Below are 18,860 nucleotides of genomic sequence, written 5' to 3'. Positions count from 1 at the left end.
GCCGCTGGGCCACAGCTGCAGACCCAGCGGGTGCTTTCCTGGGAGTTTCAGGGTTTGAGGAGTGGGTGTCGCCCCAGCCAGCGGAGCAGGGAGAATGAGTGAGGAGTGGACCCGCCACTCAGGTGGCCAAAGGAGGGAGGTGGTGGTGAGCGTGACTAGCCGAGCGCGCGGTTCCCCAGGTCATGCCCAGGTGTGGGGTGATGGCCATGGTTACTGAAGGCGGCACAGCTGCCTGGGGTCGTTGGAGTTTTCAGAACCTTCAGATGGTGGGCGGGGGGTGGACAAGCACAAGGAGATGTTGTTGCTAGAGGTCGCCCCCCCAGGTCCCTTAAATACCTCCTGCTCCTCTCCCCTCTCCAGTGAGCAGCTCCGGGGACAGGATGAGCACTGCCCTGGGTGGGGGCAGGGGTCACAGGTGCCCAGTGTTCTGGGAGGTGAAAGTTCAGGGCAGCCCGTGTTCTGGGGAGCAGGATTCTGAAGGACGGAGGTGGAAACAGCTCTGGAGAGGGCAGTGCAGGAACTTGGGGGGTGACACCAAGGTGTCCAAGACACCAGACACCTGTGGGAGGCTGGGCGGTGTGAGCAGAAGTGCCCAGTGTCTCTGCCAAACCTGGCCACCGCACTGAAACGCGAAGACGGTGTGTCCTTCCTTCCCTAAGGAAATCATCATCCATTCCCCCCCCCCCCCCCCGTCCAAAACCAAATTCCAGGCTTCCCGGGGAGGCAGTGGCGAGCAGGTGAACCTGTGAGGTTTGCACGTGGGAAGGTGCGCCCCTCGTGGCCTTGGGGGGCTGGGCTCCAGGTCGTCCAGCGCACAGGGGTTTGTTGTCCTGCCCAGGGCACGTCCTGATCCAGGGCTCCCTGGGCATTTTGACATCATCGTGTTTTTGTTTTTAAAACAAAATAACATTTATTTCTTTGTTTTTATCTTAAAAGGGTACTTACTTTGCAAAGTGGAAGGATTTGTTTCAACCCCCCAGAATCCTGCCGAGGCAAGAGTGCTCAAGGCTCGCGGGAGAGGCCCAGCTGCCCTGGCCACCCCGGGCACCCCTGACGGCTCCCCGTTGGGCCTCCCGCTCCCCTTGCTTTTCCGGGTGGTGGTCCCTAGGCAGTGCTGGCTGGGTCACACGCCTACCTCTCCCTTGCCTCTCCACCCCTCGGGAGGCAGCTGTGGCCCCCCAGGCAGAGAGAAGGGACAGGCTCACCGCCCAGGTCCTTGTTCACGTTCTCTTCCCTCTTCTCTCTGCAGGGGTGTTCACTGACCAGATCCTGCCCCCAGAGCCTCCGAGGCCATGAGCACAGCAGGCCCAGACCGTGGCAGCCAGGGCCTGGATCTTCCCCGAATCTCTTCCAGCTCCAGCAAATAGAGTTTCTCAAGGGGCTGCTCCCTGAAGCCCCCCTAACTGGAAAGCAGACGCCATCACTGCCACCGCTGGTCTCCGAACTCGGGCCGAGGTTTCCAGGACTGCCTGCCGGGAGCAGGGAGCTGGGGGCCTGGGGTGTCCCTGCAGGCGTGCCTCCCAGACATCAGGTGCTCCCGAGGGCGTGCCCGCGTCCTCCCCAGCGCGGCCGCTCTCTGCCGTGGAGAGGTGTGGACAGGCTCTCCTCGCACTTCCAGGAGCTTGGTATCCGCCAGGGCCAGGACGAGAGAGTCTCGGAGCTCGTCCTGCAGCAGCTCGGGGAAGGGACAGCTGCCACGGCCCATGATCTGGCTGGGAGGCTTGGAATCCCGAAGAAGGAAGTCAATCGAGTTCTGTATTCTCTGGAGAAGAAGGGTCAGCTGTGTCGGGAGGCAGGAACGCCCCCTCTGTGGAGAGTCGCTGCTCAGGCCGGGAGCCGGCACAGCCGGGTAGCCAGTGCCCACGGCCGCAGCTGGGAAGTGCCCGCCTCGGACCCCGGTTTGGAAACCAAAGACGGGAGCTCCGAGCCTGGCTTGGAAGGTCCTCCTGAGCCTCTGGACATGGCCGAGATCAGGGAGAAAGTCTGTGACTTCCTGTTCAACGTGTGTGGCGCCTCCGCCCTGAACGTGGCGAAGAACATCGGTCTCAGCAGGGCCCGGGAGGTCACCGCGGTGCTGGTCGACCTGGAGCGGCAGGGCGAGGTGTACCGGCTGGGCGCCACGCCCCCCGTGTGGCACCTGACCGAGAAGAAGCGGGAGCGCGTCCGGATGAAGAGAGACGCGGCCGCCGCACCCGGTGCCAGAGGCGACGCGGTGCCCCCCTCCTGTCCCCTGGCCGCACCGGACCCCTCGGACAGTGTCGCGGCCGCCGCGGTGCGGAACGGGCAGGAGCCGGTCCTGAAGCTGGAGAGCAGGCAGGAGGCGGTGCCGGAGCCGGTGAGGCTGGAGCCGCCGGTGCACGACAACGGCCCCACGAGGACGGGCTCCGTGGACCTCGAGAACGGCCAGTGGGCCACAGATGACATCCCGGACGACCTCAATAGCATCCGTGCCGCGCCGGGCGAGTTCCGTGCCATCATGGAGATGCCGTCCTTCTACAGCCACGGCCGGCCGCCGTGCTCCCCCTACAAGAAGCTGGCCGAGTGCCAGCTGAAGAACCCCGTCAGCGGGCTGCTCGAGTACGCCCAGTTCGCCAGCCAGACCTGCGAGTTCAGCCTGCTGGAGCAGAGCGGGCCGCCCCACGAGCCTCGGTGAGAGCCCGCCGCCGGCCGGACCCGCACCCCTGCCAGGCGGCCTCGCCCCTCGCGGGGCCCCCGCCTCTTCCCTTGGCCTCTCTGTCTTGCGGGGAGCCGGGGGGTGGCTGACCCTCAGGCTGGAAGCAGCTTCCTTGAACCGGCTTCCGTGCCTCGGTGTCATGCCTCCGAGGGCTGGAGGTCGTGGAGCCTGGACCCCACACTCATGCCGGGGTCCCTCCCTCCTTTCCCTGAGCTGAGTTCCTGGGACAGGCACAGAACAGGTGGGGTGGCCTGGGGCGTGCACACGGGAAGCAGGAGCAGGTCCCCATGCGGCTCAGCTCCCTGGGGACCAGGTAGTGTGAGCGTCCACAGCTGCCCGCCTGTCCGAGGTGGAAGTTACGTGCCTCCTGACTTGCGCAGTCAGAAAGTTCCTTGCTCCACCAGCCAGCCAGGCCCCACACCGTAGGCCCCTGCAGGCCACTGGACAGACCGGGGGAGTCGGGGGGGCTGCCCAGATGGGGCTGCTGAAGGCCAGAGGCCGCATGCTGCCCCCGAGCAGGCCACTGGGGTCGGGAGAGAGTCCCCTTGCCCTCTAGGTTAGTGGGCTGGTGTCCAAGGGCGTGGCTTCCCAGCAGTGACCCTTGCTCCTTCTGTCCATCATCTTCACTTCATGACAGAGACATCCGGCAGGAGCGCAGTTTAGACGGGGGGTGTGTGTCGAAAGCCGGCAGGGCCAGGACTGCTCTGTGTCTGGGACAGAGGCCAGGGGGGGGCGTCGTGCCCTCTTTTCCCTCCACTCCCCATCCCCCAGAACTGGGGGAGAGCAGTAGGTTTTGTGGTTAACCTTTTTTTGGATTCCAGCTATAAGAAACGTTGGTGCAACGTACAAATATTTCAGAAGACCTAAAAAGTAAGAAGTTAGACCCATTTTTTTCAATGAAATTGCAGGTTGAGCAAATACCCGAATAGATTTGAAAACTTGAGCACGGGAGGTCCAGGTTAAGTCCAGAGACCCAGAACGAAGGCTTTTTGGTCTTTTCTGTGACCAGGGGCTCTGGACAGATGGGCCTTAGGTGACTCAGACCCAGCCATAGGGCCCGGTCTCCAGGGAGTGGGGGCAGGGGCAGACCCGGGGCCAGCAGGTGCCTCGAGTGTGAGGCCGCGCGCGTGACGGCAGGCAGGCTCGGGGCTCTGTGCGTGTGAGGCCGTGCGGAAGGAGCTTTACTGTCTGCAGGAGCCGCCCCGGCGGTAGCCAGTGGACCCGCTGCTCCAGAACAAAGGCTGCCGGTCGCTGCGGTGGTGGCTTTGGCCCGTGTTTCCTGTGCGTGCTCTCTCTTAACTCATTGCTGAGAGATGGCGGGTCTCCCCGGAGCTGCGTTTGCTCTGATGAGCTCTGGGAGGAGTCCCTGGCTGCCGTGTTTCCGGAAGGTCAGGGCTGAGGCTCCAAAGGGACGGAAGGCCCCAGGGTGCAGGGCCCCGCAGGGAGGGCAGCAGGGACGGCAAGGCCCACACTCACCCATCTCCTCACTTTCAAGATTTAAATTCCAAGTTATCATTGGTGGCCGAGAATTCCCCGCGGCGGAAGCCGGCAGCAAGAAGGTGGCCAAGCAGGACGCAGCCCTCAAAGCCATGACCATCCTGCTCGAGGAAGCAAAGGCCAAGGACGGGGGAAGACCAGAAGAGCCCCACGACGGCTCCCCAGGGAAGGGGTCAGAGAAGGTAGGCATCTCGCCTCTGGGGGCCCCATGCTCTGCCCCTGCCTTGGCCCCGCTCCCCTGCCCCACGCCCAGCGCCCCTGCCTGCCCGCCTCCCAGCACAGCTGGGGTTACAGACCGCCAGACTGGAAAGCGGCCTCCGAGACGGCCGAGTCCAAGCTCCGTCGCTGGCAGATGACGCACGGGACGCGGGACGGCTTAGTGACGCGACCTTTGCTGCCGTGCCCTCCACCTCCCTCAGCCCTCTCCCTCTGGGCCGTCAGCCCCTCGCGTGGGGTTGGCCCTCGCCAGTCTCGCCGCCGGGACACAGCAGCTGTGGCTTCTCAGCCGCTTCTCTCGTGTCTCGTTTTCTCCAGTCAGCAGAGTCCCAGCCCAGCGCCCCTTCCGCCGCAGCCTTGTTTTCGGGGAAGAACCCGGTCACCACCTTGCTGGAGTGTGTGCACAAGCTGGGGACCTCCTGCGAGTTCCGCCTCCTGTCCAGGGAAGGCCCCGCCCACGACCCCAAGTACGTCCCTCGCGTCGGGCATCTCTGCCCGGCTTTCCCGAAGAGCGGGGCGGCCGGTCGTCCCGCTGAGCCGTCGCCTGTCTTCCACCGGGAAGCGGGGGAGCCGCACGGTGTGCTCACCGCCGTGCTGGTGACAGCCTGGGATTAGGACCTCAGAGGTGACGCGGGGACCAAGCGCTAGGGAGCCACTTGGCCTGGCGGTAGCTGGTGGTGGGTCTGCAGACCTGGGTGTCCCTGGGGCTCTGCACACTCTGCATCCCGGAGGATGGCTCCTGGAGAAGGCCTCAGGGCCCGACATGTAGGGTCGCGTGGGCTGAGGCGCAGAGAGGCCACACCAGCTCAGAGAGGCCGGTCCACAGAGGCGAGCGGTGCCGCTCTGACCCAGCTCCTCTGTGTCCTGCCAGGTTCCAGTACTGCGTGGCCATGGGAGCCCACACCTTCCCCACCGTGAGTGCCCCCAGCAAGAAGGTGGCCAAGCAGATGGCAGCCGAGGAAGCCATGAAGGCTCTGCACGGAGAGGCCACCAGCTCAGCACCTCTGGACACCCAGGTGGGCCATCGTGGCGACCCCAGGACCCAGCACTGTCCCTGGCACCCCCCAGCCGCCCCCGTGTTCACGGTTCCTCCTTGTGCACTGACCCCCCTTCAGCCCGGGGGCGCGAGCACAGAGCCCTTCGATAACCTGCAGTCCGGGCTGCCCAGCAAGGTCCGGAGGATCGGCGAGCTCGTCCGGTACCTGAACACCAACCCCGTGGGCGGCCTGCTGGAGTACGCCCGCTCCCACGGCTTCGCGGCCGAGTTCAAGCTGGTCGACCAGTCCGGCCCTCCGCATGAGCCCAAGTGAGTGTCTCGGCCCCGCATGGCCGCGTGCCCAGAGGGGAGAGGATAGGCTGCCCCCGGGGCCACAGGGGCGGGCCGGCCTGGAAGATCCCGTGGCCGTCTAGAGAGTACAGTGGCTCCTGCAGCAGGTGTGCTCCGCTTTGATTATTTTTGATTAATATTTTTAAAGGTTTTATTTATTTCACAGAGAGAGAGATCACAAGTAGGCAGAGAGACAGGGGGAAGCAGGCTCCCTGCCAAGCAGAGAGCCCGATGCGGGGCTCGATCCCAGGACCCTGAGACCATGACCCGAGTTGAAGGCTCAGCATTTAATTGCATTTTTAAAGGAATACGTATGTGCGTAGAAAATCATTCAGGCGCCTTGAAAAAGTATGGGGGAAAAGTCTCCTTTCTACCTCAGGCTGATAGTTTTCCTTCCCCACAGTTACACATAACCAGCTTCTTTAGTACTTCTAGAAATTTCCATGCATCTATTACGTTTTCATTTTGCTTTTTAAACAAAAGTAAGTATAAAGCCTATCCTCGTGCATCCACCTCCCTTACTGACCAGCGTGTCTTACGCGTCGTTCTGTGTCTCGGACGCACACACCCGTCACAGTCCTTTCTGTAGCTGCATATTTCTGGACGTTTTCTAAATTTTTTTTTTCTTTAACATAAGCTCAGCACCAGGGGGCTTGTCACGAGCCCAAGACCAAGAGTCGCCGTGGCCCCGGTGGCCGGGCACCCCCGCAGCTGCGTATCCCGCAGCACAGCTGCTTCCGGTGTTAAGGCTGTTTGGTTGAGCAGGAGACACAAAGGTCTCTCCTGAAGCAGACGCCTGCACCCGTCACCTGGGCTGGGGAAGAGGACGTCGCTGTTGCCAGCGCAGCCCTCACTTTGGCGGGTGCGGAGCGGTCCCAATGCCAGAGGCGGTCTCTCTGCTCTGCCTGCTCGTGAGGGCGGTTCCGGGCCGTGAACAGTTTTCGAGGGGTTCACTCTTTGTGTAGGTCATACGCGCCTTAAAATGCAATGCAAGAATCTTGTCCCCCCCACCGCACCCTAACACGCCGCCGCGCGGTCCTCATGCCCCCGTGCGTCCTTCCAGACCGTCTTCCCATAAACGCGAGCCGGACCAGACACGCGTGTGCCCTGAGCCCTGCGGCTGTTCATGCGTAACAGGGCGACCTCGGCGAGGCGTCCGGGTCCCGCTCTGTTCTCTGTGGGAAGGTGCTCCGTGGTTCCCCAGTGCACTGACCTGGGCTATCTGCCAGCCCCTTGTGACCAGTGTGTGGGTCATTTCCACACTCTGGGACACCCGTGAATGACGTCTTCATGGGCGTCTAAAATTTCGGTAGACATTGCCGAACCTCCCCGCAGCGAGCCTAGAGCGGTGGACGCTTCCATCGGCTGGGAAGTGGCTCGCCCCGTCTTGCCCATGTGGAGGCAGGGGACTCCCTGCAGTCCAGAAGGACAGAGCTCGTTTGGGATTTCCTGCCCGGCCGGTGCTGGGTGCGGTCTTCAATTCTTGCCTTTTTTTCATAGGCAAATATCCTCTCCAGATGTTCTTTGGTTGGTAGGAACGGGTACTCACGTAGGTCTTCAGCAAAGGGGGGTGGCGTAACGTGAACTTTGGAAATGGGACATCTGAACCAAGTTTTTACCTTTGCTGTTCTAAAACGTGAGAAATGGGGTCTTGGTGCTATGCAGAGATTAGTCTGTGTCAAGATATCGTTATTATTTACCAAATAATAATAAGGACGAAGCTCAGAGTCCTCTCCAGAGATTCCAAAAAGGCTTTTAATAAAATCCAACGTCCATTCAGATTAAAAAACCAAGCCGTTAATAAAGTAGACATGACCGCGTACCTCCTTAAGAGCGGGGTCACCACGTAGCTGCGGCTGCCAGGCGTTCGCTCCGTGTTGAACAGGGAGCTGTTTGCGGCAAGGTCGGGACACGGGGGTGCCCGGGTCCCCGTGCTTCTCGGCTCCCCTTTTCCGCCAGCCCGTCAGGACAGAGAAGGCGGGGAGAGGATGCTGCCGTCCGGCGCAGACCGGGCTCGTGCCCCTGAGTCCCGTGCGAGCGGCGGGCGGGCACACCCGGGCGAGGGGAGGCGGGAGAGCAGGGACTTGGGAAACAAGGGCAGACGCGTGTGGAGGAAGCGGTTCGCAGACGCGGGAGAGGAAAGTAGCCTGTCCGCAGCAGCGGCTGAGCAGGCGGAAGATGCGCACGTTCCGAGCAGGAAACGCCGGCTCCGGGGCTCTGTGATGAGGTAGAAAACCCGGTTTCGTCACCGCAGCTGGGCCCAGACGAGTGGTTACGCTTCACGTGATCCTACTGGGGAAGGGGTGGAACTGACTTCTTGGAGACCCACAAGACCTGATTCCCGGGTTCATACGAGAGTCCGTGTGGGGTGCCTGGGTGGCCCAGTGGGTGAAGCGTCCGCCTTCAGCTCAGGTCAGGATCCGGGGGTCCCGGGTCCCCTGCTCAGCGGAGTCTGCTTCTCCGTCTCCCTCTGCTGCTCCCCCTGCCTGTGCGCACGCTTTCTGACAGATAACTGAAGTGTTCGAAAAGGGAAAAGAAAAAAGAAAAAGAAAAATCCAGGAGAATAGCCAGAAAGTTCTGAAGGACCTGCATGGCCCTTGGCCCGGGCCGGCTCTTACGGCAGAAGGGGGGGGGCTGCCCACCGCGTCTCAGCAGGACATCGCTGGTGTCTGTCTCCGCGCCGCACGTCACCTCGAGTCCAGGACTTCAGCGTAAGGCAGGGGTGTCTGGCTGGCTTGGTGCTCTGGGTTTGAGCCCCAGGTTGGGTGTAGAGATTGCTTAAAAATAAAATCCTAAAAGTATATACGTAAATCATAACATCACAGGTGAACGTGGGGATTTTCACCTGAGGACGTTGGAGCGGCAAAGCCATTCCATGAAATAAAGTCAGGAAGACAGAGGTGTGGGCATCAGGAGAATTGGGGTCTTAAAAGGCCGTCTGAGGGTAAAGCGCCAGGGGCTGATTGCTGTATAAGTAAGGGGTTCTTTCCACTGAGAGGCGCGTGAGCTAAGCGCACACGCGCTCAGTGTGCTCACGTGTCCGTGAGGGGTCCTCCGAGCGCCACAGCGGGGAGTGGAGAGCAGTACTTTCAGGGCGGGGGCCGCCCCTGGGAACCCTCCCGCACCCTGCACAGCAGCTCTGCTATTTCAGCGGACAGCCCGAGGTAGTCTGCGGACTGGTAAATCGTGGGCTGCGCCCACCCCGGCGCCGCTCATGGTGTGTGCCAACGGGCCGTGGAACACCAGGGGGCACAGCGGGGGCTCGGGGAGGGCAGGATGCAGGAACGGGGCCAGCTCTGCGAGAATGGAAAACTGGGCCCAGTGTTTGCTTCTGGAGATGAGGGACGCTTCCTCCCCTTCCATACTTAACGACCGGAACATTTGCCTATGCGGTAACTCACTGCTCAGTTTTTTGTTTTTTTGGTAAATATTTACTTGACAGAGGTCACAAGCAGGAAGAGAGGCAGGTGGAGGGGGGGGCGGGGAGCAGGCCCCCACTGAGCAGGGAGCCCGACACAGGGCTCGATCCCAGGACCCTGAGACCATGACCTGAGCCGAAGGCAGAGGCTTAACCACTGAGCCCTTCAGGCGTCCCACTGCTCAATTTTGAAAGGTGGTCACAGGAGAAGAGCTCACGACACAGTGTCTTATTTTGAATTTGTCTCCGTAGTAAGTGATGTTGACTCATTTCTTCACGTTCACATTATCTGTGTTTCTTGGATATGAACCTCCTGTTTGTGTCCTCGTCTGTCTTTTGGCTCTGACTTCCTCCCAGGAGAGTGTGAGCCCGGTAAGGACTCAAGGACACTGGCCCAGGGCACCCGGAGGGCCTCCTGGCCTGTGACGGGCACACTGGCTCGCGGGGCCTGCCCTTGGCGCCTAGCGACCCTCCCATGTCACCAGCCTCGCCCCTCACGCCTTCCTTCTGTCTGGCTCCTCTCCCGCTTGCGTGAAACCCTCCCTCGGACTTCCAGGACTCATGCAGGATTTAAGAACTTACCAGGAGTGAGGGGAGGGCGCGAAGACCCCCGGGGCTGCGGGCAGGGGCCCACCGTAATGGCTCTGCGACAGGAGAGTACTGCTTCCGTCTGTCGGCCCTTCTCAGCGACCGTATGTCAGTATCTCGCTGCTGGAAGGCACCAGCTCTGGGGGCCGAGACCTCCGCAGGACCCCAGGCTCCCCTCCAGCTTCCTTGTCGCTTCAACTGGGCTCAAGTCTGACCCTCCTGAAGGAGAGCTCTTGGGTTTCACCTCTTATGCTCTTTTCCTCTGGTCCTTCCCATCTCCACGGGCAACCTCACTGTCCCCCCCAGTAGCTCACACCAGTGGCCAGGTGTGGGTCATCATGTCCAGCCCCTTCACCCTCCTCGAGGAGACCAGTCTCAGGCTCTGTCTTAGACTTCCTGCTCTCCAGACCCTCCCCTCCTGCCTCCAGCGGCCTCTCCTCTCCACTACACTCCCTCCTTTGTTCATTCTCCAGAGAATGTTTCTGGTCTCCGTTCTATTTGGACAGGGGCCAGATTGGAACCAGTGATCCCCTAGAGAGACGTAGGGTCTCCCGTCTCGTGTATGTTCTAAGGAGCTCGAGGTGCGTGATGGGTCGCGAGTCTGCTTGGCGTGGCCTGACTTCTACAGATGGATGCCGCGCCGTGGTCTGGGGATGGTTCGGAGAAAGCCGGAGTTCTGGGCAGGGCCTGGTTCAGCGCAGGCCTGCGGTGGGAGGGGAGTGAACCTGCCAAGGCGGGAGGCCCGGCCCATCCACACCGGCCACAGAAAGCCCCTAGGGACGGTCTCTTGTTCCCTGCTGCCCTTGGCCGTCTCCCCAGCATTTTCACTACTGGTTTGTTCTAACTTCTCCATCCCACTCTTCAGATCCCCTCCTTTTTATTCAGGCTTTCACCAAAACCCTCTTCTTACTCCCAACCAGCGCCCGTCCGCACTGCTTCATTGAGGAAGGGGCAGCGGTGGCACGAGAGACGCTCTCTCTTCCCATCGCCTCACGTGCCTGCCTGCGCCTGCTCTGCTGTGCGGGTCCCCCCCCCCCCGCCTCACCCCGTGCCCCTCACCGCCACACCTCCTCTCGTTTTTGGGGTCTTGGCTTCCTCAACTCGGTGTGCCCAGCGTGCCAGGAAAAGGCAAACCACAGGCCTCCTACGGTTACTAGGCACAGGGAGCGCAGCCGGTGGGGGTCCCAGCATCCGACCCCCAGCCTGACCCCGGCCTGCGCTGTGTTTGGTTCCCCACGCACAGCAGCCGTCTGCTGTGTCCACAGCGGCCTGCTCACGGGGATTGCGGAAGCCGGCGTTGGGCCGTTTCTCCAGCGGCGTCTGCTCACACCAGGTCTTTGGGCTCATTTCGGTGATTCTCACAATGTCTAAAATTCTCCGTATTCAGCAATCTGTGATCTGTGGTTACGATCACATCACTTCTTGTGGAAGCTCAAATGGTGGTTAGCATCTTCTGAGCAGTGAAGTGCTTTTTAATCAGGGGACGCGTGTTGTTTAGATCTAAGGCGTTGCACACCTGAGAGGCTCAGTAGAGTGTAACCCTCACTGCCGTTGCACTAGAAAACCAGGAAGTTGGTTTTATCTCACTTCATCGCAATACTGGCTTTACTTTGCTGGTCCGGGACCCAGCCCACGACGGCTCCGAGGGGAGCCTGTGAGTGTGTGTGTGTGTGTGTGCGCGCGCGCACAGAACTCACGTTCTTTTCAAACGCGTGGAACAGACGTGAGATTCTCCTGAGTCTCAGGCAGGACCCCACTGCCTTCCAGCATCTTTCACGCCACGTCCCCTCCCCCTGGGGCTTCCGTCACCCTCCAGCCCGCGCCCAGCTACTGGCTGGCATGAGGGGACGCATGAGGCACGTCGTGGCTCAGGAGCCCGGCCCCGAGCCTCTATGGACCAGGGCGCCTCGTCGGGGCTCAGTGGCCTGGTGTGTCCCTCGGTTCTGGGGCCCCTCTGATCTCCGGCGAGGGACTCAGGGCGCCCGCACGAAGCGTCATGTCTCAGCACTTCTCCCGCTGAGCTGAGTGTGCAGCGGGAGCAGACAGGTGGCATCTGTCTCTGCAGAGGCCCCCGTGCGAGTCCCGGGGCCCAGGTCCAGGAAGGGCTGCCTGATGGACAGCTGTTCGGTCGGGCGCGTGTCTTCATGCCCTGCTTCTCCTCCCGAAGGTTCGTGTACCAGGCGAAAGTCGGGGGTCGCTGGTTCCCAGCCGTCTGCGCACACAGCAAGAAACAGGGCAAGCAGGAGGCGGCGGACGCGGCCCTGCGCGTCTTGATTGGGGAGAACGAGAAGGCAGAGCGCCTGGGTTTCACAGAGGTAACCCCAGTGACAGGGGCCGGTCTCAGAAGAACTATGCTCCTCTCCAGGTCCCCAGAAGCACAGCCAAAGACAGTTAAGACGTCGACTCTTGGTGCTCTCTCTCTGTGGGGTCCTGCTGACTCCTCTCTGGGCGGACTTGGCGCTTAACTCGCCGTCCAGGGCCGTAGTCGGGGGCTGTGGCGGGGGCCCTGGCGGCACGCGGAGCTGGGCCTGCGCGCAAGAGCCCTGACGCAGCCTTGTGCCCGCAGCTCCCGCTCAGCGGCAGCACGTTCCACGACCAGATCGCCATGCTGAGCCACCGCTGCTTCAACGCGCTCACCAACAGCTTCCAGCCCTCGCTGCTCGGCCGCAAGATCCTGGCCGCCGTCATCATGAAGAAGGCCTCCGACGACCTGGGCGTGGTGGTCAGCCTGGGCACAGGTCAGGGAGGCTCACGGCCTAGGCCCCGGTGTGGGGGGCAGGGGCAGGGCTTGAGGCGGGCTCCATCCTTAGCCCCCCACAGACCGCCTCTGCACCCCCCCACCCCGGGGTGTCTGGGCCCAGGCCGTGATCTCAGGGTCCCAATCTCTGGGCAGTGGGATCCAGCCCCTGAGAGGTGGGATCGGGCTCCACGGTCAGCGGGGAGTCCCTTGTCCCTCCCCCGCCCCACCCCTGCCCAGACCCTACTCGCGCTCCCTCTCGCTCTCAAAAAAGAAAAGCCAAACAGCCTATATCCTGTTTGTCTTCATTTCCCGGGGAAGGATCACACTTATTGTCCCCACCTCCCAGGGAACCGCTGCGTGAAGGGGGACTCGCTCAGCCTGAAGGGGGAGACGGTGAATGACTGCCACGCGGAGATCATCTCCCGGCGAGGCTTCATCAGGTGGGTGGGCCGGGGGCCGCCCAGGAGCCCGTCTCACACCTGACCCCTCGGGGCTGGGGCCGCACCGCTGCAGAGCCCGCTGTCCCTACCAGGCCCTCTTGGTCCTGTCGGGGCGCGGACACCTTCCACCTGCGTCTGGGGACCCCGGGAGCCCCTTGCCGGCCCTCCCGCTCTGCCCTCCAGCTCACGTGTTTAGCAGGTCAGGGGTCAGAAGCGAGACCGACCTGAGAGGCCGGCTGGCTTTCCGAGGTGTCTGGGCCTTGGGCAGAGGCCTCCCCCAATGGGGGGCCGGGCCACGGAGGCCACCGCGGTCCTAGCCACGGCTCCCCTTGTAGGTTCCTCTATAGCGAGCTGATGAAGTACAACCCCCAGACGGCGAAGGAGAGCATATTCGAGCCTGTGAGGGGCGGAGAGAAGCTGCAGATAAAGAAGAGTGTGTCGTTCCATCTGTACATCAGGTCCGTGTGGTCTCTGCTGTCCCCAGAGCCAGCCTGCCAGGCCCCGGGGTCAGGCGTCCGGGTGCCATCCCGGCCCGTCAGGCGGAGCCGTTCCCTGGGCTGCACTTGGCTCAGCAGCCCGCGGGAGGCTGCGGGAGAGGCCCTGGGGACTGGGGAGGTCCCCGCACAGCTGGGCTTTCACGGATGCCCCTGTCCTGCAGCACGGCCCCGTGTGGGGACGGCGCCCTCTTCGACAAGTCCTGCAGCGACCGCGCGGTGGAGAGCTCCGACTCCCGCCACTACCCCGTCTTCGAGAACCCCAAACAGGGCAAGCTGCGCACCAAGGTGGAGAACGGTGAGTGGCGCGCTCCCTCACGCCCACAGGAAGGCTCCTGCTGGGAGTGGTGACCTGGGGACGGGGGTGCGGCATAGAAGGCCAAGATTCCACTTGGCATCTGTAGTCGGGGAGCTGCGCAAGTCAGGTAGGAGGCGGAGTGCCCACCCAGCTAGAGACAGAGCGTGGGAGTCCCCTTCCCATCCTTGATCTTCCCGGCCGGGGGCGTGGGGGGAGAAGGGACATGGGACCGAGTCCGAGGAGTGACAGAGGTGGGTGCCAAGTGTGCAGCTGTGCAACTGCCTTCCGTCCGCCGGCCCCTCCTCCAGGCCCTTGGTCGGGGGGTGTCTCCTCATCCCCGCCCCCGACCCACTCAGACCAGGTCACCTCCCTGCTCAAAACCCACGGAGCTGCCCAGGACCCAGCAGCTCGCTCCAGGGTGCGTCCCTAGGAGAACAGACGAGTGCATGCTGGTTCCTAATGGCGAGGGCTGAAAGTCACCCCAGTCTGGCCGCTGGCGAGTGACCCAAACGGGGTCTGTCTGCATGGTGCGGTCGGCTCGGCCGTGAGAGGGGTGCGGCGCTGGCTCCTGTTACAACACAGACGAGCCCCGAGAAGGCAGCCAGTCACCAGGGGTCCTGCATCTCGTGCCTCCGTTTGTGCGGAATGTCGGGAATACAGAGCAGGGCTCCCTGTGGAGACAAGAAGTGGATGTGTGGCTACCTGGGGCCTGGGCTGGGAGGGCTTCGCGCACGTGGGGATGCTTCTTTTGAGAGCAAGGAAAGGTTCTAAACTTGACCATGGGAAGGGCTGCACTCCTGGGAACATACGAAACACCATCGTGGCTTTAAATGGGTGAATTCGATCTCAGTAGAGCGGTCACTGAAAACAGCCACACGGTTTCCCACCGCCCTTCACACCGAAGCCAGGCCTGCACACACGTAGGTGCCCCAAGCCCACTGGCTCTTCGTCAGTAACTTGGACAGCCGAGCCTCTCGCTGCCACAGGGCCTTTGTTTGTGCTGTTCTCAGTGTCTGAAACTGTCCTACTCAGCTGTTGCTTCTCTCTGGTGTCTTTGCTACCCTGGCAGTTCCAACCCTGGAGGCCCCCCACTGTCCACTGCCATCGCTCCTCCCGGCTCTGAGCACTGTTCCGCTCAGAGTTCTGTCTGTGCCGGTTTGCTTGCTTGCTGTGGTCTGGCCCTTCCAGCCCCACCCCCACGAACGTTCCAGGAGCACAAGGATCTTCTGGTTTTGCTTCCGTTGTTCCCGCACAGAGTAGCGTGCCCAGCACTAGCTGGCGCAGCCTCTGAAGACTGACCGTGCACAGCCTTGGCCCACGTGGGAGGTGTGCGAAGGCCACACTGGGAAGGGGCCTGGCCCAGGGGCCCGCTGAGCTTTGACCTCAGTCCCTCCGCAGGGGAAGGCACAATCCCAGTGGAGTCCAGTGACATCGTGCCCACGTGGGATGGCATCCGGCTGGGGGAGCGGCTGCGCACCATGTCCTGTAGCGACAAGATCCTGCGCTGGAACGTGCTCGGCCTGCAGGGGGCGCTGCTGACCCACTTCCTGCAGCCCGTGTACCTCAAGTCTGTGACGCTGGGTGAGGGGCTGCTGCTGCCCGCGCCCGGTCCCCGCTGCCGCCCCTCCCCCGCCAAAATCCCGTCCCGGCACACCTGAAGCCCAAAGTGTGCCTGCGGCTCTGGGGCCATGTGCCCTGCGCAGCCACCGCCGGCAAGGCCTGCCAGCTTGGTCCCCAACCACCCACTCGCACTTCCACGCCCCTGAATGTGTCCGCCTCGCGGCAGTGCCACAGCAAGCTCCGGTGCCCGCCTTTCCCACGCAGGTTACCTCTTCAGCCAAGGGCATCTGACCCGCGCCATCTGCTGCCGTGTGACGAGAGACGGCAGTGCCTTCGAGGACGGGCTGCGGCCCCCCTTCGTTGTCAACCACCCCAAGGTGCTGTAGCTCCTCCCCTTCCTCTTGATGTTTGCTGTGGGGGGGGTGGCTCACGGGTGTCCCAGGAGCTGGTCCTTTCGTCCTGTTGGACGCTGGGGGCTTCCCGCTTGGGCTGGGACCCGTCTGAGCTGCGCTGGGCTGAGTGGGACCAGAGTCTATGCCAAACAAGTCCTCGCCGAGAGGAACGGTCCCGAGCCGTGCCCCCTCTTGGGGGCCCCGAATCCCTGCGGCAGGGCCTTCTGGAAGGTCTCCATCTGTGCCCTGCCGCTCCCGGGACCTCTAGGTGGGCCGCGTCAGCGTCTACGACTCCAAGCGGCAGTCGGGGAAGACGAAGGAGACGAGCGTGAACTGGTGCCTGGCGGACGGCTGCGACCTGGAGATCCTGGACGGCACCCGGGGCACCGTGGACGGGTGAGGCGCCAGCGCGTGCGGCGCACCCCTGCCTGCGTTCCCCGCCGTCCCAGCTCCCTGGGGAGTGACGAGCGGCTCTTGTTCCTCCAGGCCGCGGAACGAATTGTCCCGGGTCTCCAAAAAGAACATCTTCCTCCTCTTTAAGAAGCTCTGCTCCTTCCGGTGCCGCAGGGACCTGCTCAGACTGTCCTATGGTGAGGCCAAGAGAGCCGCCCGAGACTACGAGATCGCCAAGAACTACTTCAAGAGAAGCCTGAAGGACATGGGTTACGGGAACTGGATCAGCAAGCCTCAGGAGGAGAAGAACTTCTACCTCTGCCCCGTGTGAGGGGCCAGGGACGGGGGACACTGGTGGGCTGGAGCTCTCCTCGGCGCGTCTGTCTGGAGCCGTTCCTTTCCTCTTTTCTTTTTCTGGCGGAAGCACTCCAGTGACACCAGGAACTGGGGTGTCCCTGTGCCCTGCTTCTGCCGGGGGCCAGGCCCGCCCGCCCGCCTGCCCCCTGCCCTCTCCACCGGGAGGGAGGCGTGTCGTCCCCTCTCGCCCACCACATGAGTCCCCCAGCTCAGGCCCCTGCTTCCACCCCGTGTGTTTGCCGCACCCACGTCTCGGCGTCTGGGTCGGGCCAGGCCGCGCCGAGTCCGGTCAGGGCTGGAGGCCTCTGTCTCCCTCTGCCCTTGGCGATTCCCTCCTTATGATCATTATGTTTCTCCTTTCCTCCTCGAGGGCGAGAGGTGACTGTCATTTGGTGAAACAGGTGTGAGGACAGGAGCTGACGAGCGTGCTCAGTTCATCGCCAGGCCAGGCCGTTGGGAACCGCAGGGGGCCCTCGGTGACCTTTAGGTCTTGCACTTTAGCCAGTGGGGGGCTGGGCAGCAGGGAGGGCTGGCCTTGGACTCGAGCCCACAGCCACCCCGCCACGCAGACTGGCCTCATGGGACCACCGCCCCCGCCATCCTCCAGAAGCATTCCTGGGGGGTGTCCTGCTGGTGGGGACACAGACCCCAATCCCCGGCAGGGAGAGGTCCTGCACTGCGAGTCCCCTCTGCCCTGATAATCAGGACTGAGAGGATGGGCGGAACAATCGCACAGGGCCGGGTCTCCACGCCGCTTCCTCCCTCCCTCGTGACCGTGACACAGTGGGAGTTGGCCAAATCATGGGTGTGTTAGTTTTTAAAAACTTCATAAATGTTGATTCTTAACTGCTACAAAGAGCCTAGAAGTACACAGATTTTAAAATCAGATTTAGTTTTTCATTTACCCAAGACTTCTGTCTGCTGGAGAGTTCCAGAAGGGCAGGCCTCGGGCTGACGTGGGGTGGGGGTGGGGGGTTCTGCAGAGTTGACGCCCTACCCCAGTTGAAACCACGTGAGGTGGAAGCCTGTCTGCACCCCTGGCCAGCTCCCTGGAGCTTGGCTCTGCCCACGCCAACCAGACCTGAGCCCGCCTCTAGGTGACCCCTCGGTCCCTGCCCACTGACCAGGCCAGGCCCTCGGGTGACCGTCCCCCCACCTCGCGCCCCACTCACTGCTGACGAGGCAGCCCGTCTAGACCCATCTCCCGCAGTACGTACCCGCACACTCACACTCCGTTCTTGTGGCCACTATTCCATCTGTGCTTCTGACCAAAAATTGACCAAAATTTAAACAAAAAAAACAAGTGTTTTAGAAGGATACTAAAGAAGTCTGGGGAACAGCCAAGTGTCCCAACGAGCTGGGCGGGACCGGGGCCTGTGTTTGGGGGGGTGGAGCCCGGCCCCCCCCCAACCGCCGGGGCACCCCACCTCCGACCAGGAGCCCCAGGGTCGGCCTCCGCTGCAGGAAGGGGGCCCGCGGTGCCCCCAGGACAGAGCCCCCCACCCCCAGTGCTCTACTTTCTTGTCTGATCTTTGTTTTTAGCAACCAGGACGCCCTTCTTCCTTTTTTTAAATGGTCTTTGTAGTTGATTTGTCCGAACTGTGGCTGTTGTGCACTCTCTGAATAATCACTTGTGAAACTGTCGCTGCTCGAAGCTACTTCCTTGACTCAGGAGCGACTGTGCCGGTCTGGGTCCTGGTGCGGCTCCAGGAGCAGGTGGGAGGGGCCCAGGCACGGACTCGGCACGGGGGGGCTGCCCTGGGGTCCTCGATTCGGCTTTGATGTGTCCCTTGACAACCGTGACTAACCGTATACATTCCTCGGAAATAAAGAGAATCTGAATTGTTAGGACGTCTCCAGTCGTGTCTTCCCCGGGGAGGGAACATGGGGGCAGAGGCACCGCGGCCCTGCGGTTTCTGGGGACAGAGCCCCAGCCTGACACCTTGTCCTCGGGGCAGCAAAGCCAGCACATCCCACAGCACTCGCAGCCCTCGTGCTCTGCTGGGGCGTCCGTCCCAGCCCCTGCCCTGAGCAGCAGGAGGTACGTGTATACAGGGGCTGGGGGGGCCCAGGAGCAGCCGGGCCGTGGTCTCCGCGTGACTTCCACAAAGAACGCGCCCCCCCGCACACTGCCATTCCTGCCACAGTCTCTACCACATCCGTCCGACCTTTTTAGAAGCGCTGTCTACACAGTCAATGTAGAGTCTCCTTCCCCATCCGTGACAGATGGGACAGCTGAGGCCAGGAGGGCCAGTGACAAGTTTGGGGGCACATTAAGGACCACAGCTGTGTGTGGATGTCATTCGTGGTCCTCCGAGACCCAGGGCTGAGTCGGCTGGACAACTTCTGGAGACGGGGAAGGAGATGTCCCCCCTGCAGGGACGTCTGGGGACCCCTCAGGCCACTCCTGCCCCCCATCCCCGCCGGAGGAAACTGTACCCAAGTCTTCAGGACACAGCCCCTTTC

At 62.3% G+C, this 18,860-nt stretch overlaps 1 protein-coding gene across 5 annotated transcripts in view; it reads left to right on the top strand.

Moving 5' to 3' along the window:
• The window catches only part of LOC111138988 (adenosine deaminase, RNA specific), a 37,023-nt gene extending 18,781 nt beyond the window's left edge, over positions 1-18,242 (top strand). For 3 of the 5 annotated variants that reach the window (XM_022491048.1, XM_022491047.1, XM_022491044.1), the window contains exons 2-15: positions 1,250-2,649; positions 4,170-4,353; positions 4,706-4,854; positions 5,259-5,403; positions 5,503-5,693; positions 11,888-12,110; positions 12,287-12,458; positions 12,807-12,900; positions 13,236-13,358; positions 13,559-13,692; positions 15,091-15,273; positions 15,517-15,629; positions 15,913-16,040; positions 16,131-18,242. In XM_022491048.1, coding sequence (XP_022346756.1) covers positions 1,961-2,649; positions 4,170-4,353; positions 4,706-4,854; positions 5,259-5,403; positions 5,503-5,693; positions 11,888-12,110; positions 12,287-12,458; positions 12,807-12,900; positions 13,236-13,358; positions 13,559-13,692; positions 15,091-15,273; positions 15,517-15,629; positions 15,913-16,040; positions 16,131-16,368 — 2,766 coding nt within the window. In that variant the 5' untranslated portion in view covers positions 1,250-1,960 and the 3' untranslated portion in view covers positions 16,369-18,242. Of the gene's footprint in view, positions 1-1,114; positions 2,650-4,169; positions 4,354-4,705; positions 4,855-5,258; positions 5,404-5,502; positions 5,694-11,887; positions 12,111-12,286; positions 12,459-12,806; positions 12,901-13,235; positions 13,359-13,558; positions 13,693-15,090; positions 15,274-15,516; positions 15,630-15,912; positions 16,041-16,130 lie in introns of those variants that run through there. The other 2 variants (XM_022491045.1, XM_022491046.1) reach the window with 2 other exon arrangements.
• The last annotated feature ends 618 nt before the right edge of the window (positions 18,243-18,860 follow it).

Source organism: Enhydra lutris, unplaced genomic scaffold, assembly GCF_002288905.1.
Source record: "Enhydra lutris kenyoni isolate GAN:26980312 unplaced genomic scaffold, ASM228890v2 scaffoldscaffold94, whole genome shotgun sequence".
NCBI lineage: Eukaryota > Metazoa > Chordata > Mammalia > Carnivora > Mustelidae > Enhydra > Enhydra lutris.
The sequence above is the reverse complement of the archived record's forward strand: the minus strand, read 5'-3'. Positions and strand labels throughout refer to the sequence as shown.